Source organism: Lonchura striata, chromosome 28, assembly GCF_050655825.1.
Source record: "Lonchura striata isolate lonStrDom1 chromosome 28, ASM5065582v1, whole genome shotgun sequence".
Lineage (NCBI taxonomy): Eukaryota > Metazoa > Chordata > Aves > Passeriformes > Estrildidae > Lonchura > Lonchura striata.
Genome location: NC_140730.1, coordinates 5,449,611 through 5,455,882, shown reverse-complemented (window position 1 = coordinate 5,455,882; position 6,272 = coordinate 5,449,611). Strand labels below are relative to the sequence as shown.

At 47.1% G+C, this 6,272-nt stretch overlaps 1 protein-coding gene across 1 annotated transcript; it reads right to left on the bottom strand.

Moving 5' to 3' along the window:
- Positions 1–415: 415 nt before the first annotated feature.
- Positions 416–1,602, bottom strand: NFILZ (NFIL3 like basic leucine zipper). Its single transcript, XM_077788726.2, has one exon. The coding sequence runs from the start codon at positions 1,467–1,469 to the stop codon at positions 564–566; it is 906 nt and encodes a 301-aa protein (XP_077644852.2). The 5' UTR covers positions 1,470–1,602; the 3' UTR covers positions 416–563.
- Between the last annotated feature and the right edge of the window lie 4,670 nt (positions 1,603–6,272).

Sequence of the window (6,272 nt, the reverse complement as noted above, 5' to 3'; positions counted from 1 at the left end):
GAGTTCGTTCCCTCTGGAGATAAATTATGGTAAACTGGAATACAGTGCAGGAGGTCCTGCTTTCATTTCATGCCAGTGTAAATCCAAACTCCCAGAGTCACAACCTCTTTTTATCTTCTCCAGACAGTTGAGGGCTCTGAAACTGGTTCCATCAACAGTTTCCTGTGTCAGGTAATTCTGCCTTCAGGCACTTTGGTGAGCATGAAGGCGTTGATGAAGCAAAGGTCACTACAGTAGTTGATAACCCCACCAGCTGTAGTGGTGTCACATTGCGTGACCATCCCCCCTGTCTTGGCCTCTTCCTGCCCCTTCACACCTCCAGTTTGAGCTTGCTGTGGTAGCAGAGCCACCAGTGAGACCACGGGCTGACCACAGGGTCCTGGCCAGCTGCAGTTGTGCTGTAGTGACGCAGCCCCAGAAACTCCCTCAGCGTCTACACTGAGCAGGGAAAATTATGTCCATCTTTGGAGAAAAAGGCATTTCCCTCTCACCTGGTCCTTCCAAACCCTTCGTTTCCTTGGAATGTCTCACTCTGGCCCCATAGCAGGCATTCCTGTGCTGCCTCAGTGTGAGTCCAGCCCAGTCTCCTCCAGAGTGCCCAGGGCTTTGCTCTTAATCCGGAGCTTGTGCGGGAGGGCAGCAAAGCTCCGGCCCTTCAGCTGCTCTTCCGAGGGGCAGGGCAGGCTGCAGGAGGGTGCAGGAGAAGTTTTGGGCACTTGTTGCTCGTCATCTTCATCCGACACCGCGGTGCTGCTCTCCTTCCTGGCCTCAGCAGTGCCAGAGGATGGGCACAAGAACCAGGCACCGCCCAGCCAAGGGCAGGGGAAGGGGTGTTTGTCTGAGCAGGGGTAGCTGAGGAATGGAGAGCAAACTGTGGGGCTGAAGGATGCATCAAACCTTTTGAGGCTGAAGGATTCCTCAAACCTTTTGGGTTGCTGGAGGCCACCTGTGTCCATGGGAATGGGTTTGGAGTCGCAGCCGAGGATGTTTGTGGAGGGGTTGAAGGTTTCGCAAGGAAACTCAGCTGGCTCCAGCACCTTGGGCACAAAACTCTTCTGGGCAGGGCAGCAGGAGTCACCAGCAAAGGGCTCCACACCCAGCAGGGGTGAGGCTGCCCGGTGCCCCCTGAGGTAGAGCCCGAGGGGGCGGCCCGGGTAGGGGCTGGGCGCGGGGCTGAGGAGCCCGAAGCGCAGCTTGAGGGAGAGCAGCTCGGTCCTGAGCATGGCATTCTCGCGGCTCAGCGCTGCCAGCTGGCTCTCCATGGCCACGTCGTTGAGGCGCCGCTTCTCCCGCGAGCGCTTGGCGGCCTCGTTGTTCTTGCGCCTCTTCTCCCAGTACATGGTGTCCTTCTTGTCGTCCGGCATGAATTCCCTCTTCCGCCGGGAGTGTCCGCCCGCCTTCCCCAGGAGCAGCTGGGCCCGGCCCCGCTGCAGCACCTGCTCGCTGCGAGTGGCCAGGAAGTTCTCCATGGTGGTGGAGAAGGCAGCTGGGGTTCTGCTGGAATGAGAACGTTCATTAGTTACCTCTAATTAGTGCCATTGGGTAAATTAATATCAGAATGTTTTTTTTTTTTTTGTCTCTGTGTCTTAGGTTGGAAATGGGGGTGTGTATTCTATTCCCATCTGTCAGAGGTGGGGCAGTTCTCTTCTGTTCATTGGGCAGGTTTCTTTATCTCTCCTACAGCCAATCCTCCCTCCAGGAGATATCTTCTGTTAATGAGCCATTAATTATTAATTATCTTCTGTTCATGGGCCAGTGAGTGTCCCTGCATGGCTGATAAAATTCCATCATCCCACTGGGAGAGGCTCCGCCCAGGAGAGGAGCCGAGCATTCCTACCTGGATCCAATCTGACCTGGGAACAGCACAGCAGCCTTTGCCCCCTGCATTCCCAGAGGAGCAGCTTTCTTCCCCCTGCATTCCCAGAGGAGCCCAGGCCCATCTCCCCCAGCTCTGGAGCTCCAGAGGAAAACTCCCCCCTTGTGCAGGATCCTGCTCCAGCAGAAGCACAGCTGGCACTGCAGGAGGGCTGAGCCCCCCTGGGATGGGGCTGAGCCACCTCCCTGACCCACGGGCTGACAGGGCTGCTCTGATTCTGTCAGGGTTGTTTTGTATTGCTGCATTTTTATTTTATCTTTTTTATTATTATTATTTCCCTAATAAAGAACTGTTATTCCTACTCCCATATCTTTGCCTGAGAGCCCCTTAATTTCAAAGTTATAATAACTCAGAGGGAGGGGGTTTACATTTTCCATTTAGGGGAGGCTGTTGCCTTCCTTAGCAGACACCTGACTTTCCAAAGACACTCTGTTACATACACGTGAGTGAGGACAGCTTCTCCTGTTTATTCCTGTCATTTTGGAGTCACCTTTTCAAAATATTCAGATTATCTAGTGTTTTCAAAATATTCAGGTTCTGATGTGTCAGCACAACAATGAATGAATGAATCAATCAATCAATCACATCTCACCCAGGATATCCAAAAACTGCGCACGACCGAGCAAACCCACACATTTTGTCAACTCGGTGAACAGTCACACTTTATCTAAGTAACTTCAGTCGAGATGATAAAAATTAGTAGTGATCTCCTACTCATCTCAAGCTGCCTTACAGAGGAAATAAGAGACGTTAGCTCTGTTTGGGAGATAAGGAAGGCACAGGGAGAAGAACTGATTTACCTCAGTCACGGATTTTGGGTAGGAGCTGAAGCAGGGTTACGAAACAGCTTTGCTATCATGGGATGATTTAGGTTGGAAGGGACCTTAAAGCCCATCCCATCCCACCCCCAGCTACGAGCAGGGACATCTTCCACCATCCCAGGCTGCTCCCAGCCCTGTCCAGCCTGGCCTTGGGCACTGCCAGGGATCCAGGGGCAGCCACAGCTGCTCTGGGCACCCTGTGCCAGGGCCTGCCCACCCTGCCAGGGAACAATTCCTGCCCAATCTCCCATCTAAACTTACTCAGTGTCCATTTAAAGGTATTTCAGAAAATCAGATCTCTTTTTAAGGTATCCCAAGCACCCAACAAATGAAGCAGGAAAGATCTCTGGAGGATTTTGAGGATCAAACAATTTGAGAATGGATTAAATAAGCTCCATCATACATACACAGAGTTACACAAATACTCTACAGCAGAAAGGTGAGCACTGACCCTAAAATGCTGCTCAAGGCCTTTGATTCAGTGTTCCACTGCTTGTTGATGAAATATTTATTTATTCAGGTTTAGAAACCTTCAATACTGACTAGTTGTAATCACCAGTGACCTCTGCACAACTCAGACCTGCAAATCTGACCAATTCACATCTGTTCCCTCTCCCAGTTTGCCCAGTTTGATCAGAGTTTTGTTCTGGTTTAAACAGGACAAATCCCACCACAGTGCTCTCTGCAGAAATCAGTGAGATTTTGTAATTAAATACATTTGGAATGCATTTATTTTCATTTCTCCTTATGCCCTGGAGATCTCAAAGAGTACACAAAGGTTCTGAGCATAACTCAGAATGAACAAAACCAAATCAAAACAAAGAATGTCCTTTAGCATGAATAAGTTTGGGGTAATTCCTCCAGCTTTCGATCAGAATTACTGCTGACCTAAAAGCATCAAAAGGAGACTTTCAGCAAGTGGATTTGTGGTTTTTCACAGTGTCAGGAGGCAGAAATGCATTTTTTTCAGGGCTTAATCACTTAGCAGGAATGTTTCAGGTTTGGAGGTGACGTGAGTTGTTTGTTGAATGAGTCAAAAATCTACAGGTGGCTTTTTCATAAACTCCTCACCCACAGTGGGAAGAGCAAGTTGTTCTCTCACCATCCTTCCCTTGCTCCTGGTGCCCATCCCAAGGGGATCCTATGTGAAATTTCAGGATTACTGCTCCCAGTATTACCTGTTCAGTCAGCCTGGAAAGCACTGGGGGAAAAGGAACCCAAAATAGGCAGTTGTGACACAGAGCCTGAGCAATGAACCTTCCTGAAAACCAATTTTCTTGAACTTTCCTCACATTAATCCAAGTGACAATGCCAAGGTGGGACTTCCCTTCAGTACTCAACGCTTGAAACGCATGGACGTGAAAAAATGAGAAGTGAGGGCTGAACCCAGGGGGAAAGGGAAGAATCAAACATTTCCACCTCCTTGGCGCTGGGGAAGGCCGGGAAGGAGGCTGGGGGTGAAGTGGGAGGCAGGGGAAGGAGCTCTTATCAGAGGCAGGGTCTGGCCTTTTAAGGTCAAGGAATGAAGCCTGAGCGGGGCCGGTGTGTGAAAGCATCAAGGTTTGGGCCACCGAGTGTCACCTCCACCTGTTATTTTTATCTGCAGCCCACAGAGTCACACCTGTGCCCACACGAGCCTCGGGGCTCGTGGCGAGCGCGGCCTCCAGCAGCAGAGAGCACAAAGTGTCACCGAGCCCGTCCCCACAGGCTCCGGTGGAAATATTAATATTTGCAGTGGCACTAGAGCACTTTGGTCAGGTGAATTATGCAACCAAGAGTTTCTAAGGTGCTTTGGTGTCTGTTGTTTCTGCAGCTGGAAGTATAAAAGAGATTTACCAGCGTCTTGCCTGAATACAGGCTGAGCTCTGTGTTAGCTGCATCCCAGAGAGAAAGCACCAAAATATTTGTAAAATGATGCTGTTTCTTTGGTTTTCACCTCTTTTTTGCACTGTGTCTGCTGGTTCTGTTCAGACAGAGTGTGAAAAACGCTAATCACTTGGTTTTTAAGTTTAACAATAATAAAACTGTTATAAAAATAGTAATATAATTAGAGTAATAAAGTTTAGAGTTAGGATAATTATAAGACAATAAAAAGTAAAGAATTATGGATGCGTGAATGTTCTTGGACACTAAGTTATTAAAAGCATGACTTGTGAGCAAAGGAATTACTTTTAAAACAATACACATGTATATTTATATATCTTTTATGGTTATGCATACATTCTATTTAAAACAAGAAACTTTGTTGTATGCCAATTGTTTTTTTAATAATTTTGAGTCTGAGCAAGGCCTGAAGAAATTAGTTTCTTCTGATAAGAAGCCATAAATTCTTCTCCTTTGGAAGATTTAGGTGTTCTTCAAAGCAAGTATCTCATTCCTAAAAAAAACTTTCCCCACATACATAGTCTCTATTTTAACATTATGCTGGAACCTAAAACTCTATTTAACACACTACTTAAGAGAATTAATACAGCATCACTTTTTAACATTACACATATAACATTCATTGTAACATTTGCGAAAAGCCAATCATAAAATACGCACTTTTCACACAGAGCATCTCTCAGAAGCTCTGCTTCTCTAGAGAGCAGCCTTTGAGCTTCACCTCCGAGCAGGCCGAAAGCAAGGCATGGTATTTACATAAAGATTGTTAAATGCATGAAGATAAGCAGTAAAACCCATCCTGATCACTTCTACGATGCCTCTGATCAGCTGGGAAGGGCTAAATGTGCAGTGCCCTGCTTTAATTTGCACCTCTGTGAGGGTGAGGGCGTGCTGCATCAGAGGTTTGCATTTGCTCTCCATCGCCCTGCTCAAAAAATCCTCATCCTTGCTAAAAAACTTTTCCTCCCACTAAAAGAATGCTCTTGAGGGCTCAGCTTCAGAGATTCGGCTCAGCACTATCTCCCCTCCTTTCCCTTATCTCCCCCGAGCCACAGAGCAGAGGGGACTCTGATGAGTTGGACTTTCCAGCAGAGTGTGCGAAACCCTCCAGGAAAAGCTCGAGATCTCAGCGGAACTGATTCAGTGCTGCGCCCCGAGCTGATACGCAATCAAACTACCCCGAAATCAGCTGCTGAATCTCCCTTTGCTCCGAGCCCAAGGCAAGCCCTCAACCTTCAGATTATTCTTTTTTGTTTCAAAGATGCAGGAAAATGAAAATAAATCCTGCGAAGGGCAACCAGAACAGTTTCTCCAAACAGAAATTTGAACTCATTATTTCTCAGGAGTAAAGAAAATGAACTGGGATTATCACAGAGTGGATTTCAAAGAAACAAAGGGAATCTTCATACAGCACTAAAATTTTTATAGATAACTAAAATTTGGAGTTCTTTGCCTCAGGATAATGTAGTCATCGAAAAAGGGACAAAGATCAGGCCTTGTTCAGCAGCAAGTGGTTATTGATATACAGCTGAGCCACTGGTCTTACCTTGGGATTAGAAAGGATGACGTGGATTAAATACAAAATTCAATCCCTGTAGTATCATATCTGTATTTTATTATTCTCAGTTTCCTCCATTTTTAATGTGTGACTCTAAATTTTGCTACATCTCTTGATATCTTCTCTAAGCTGC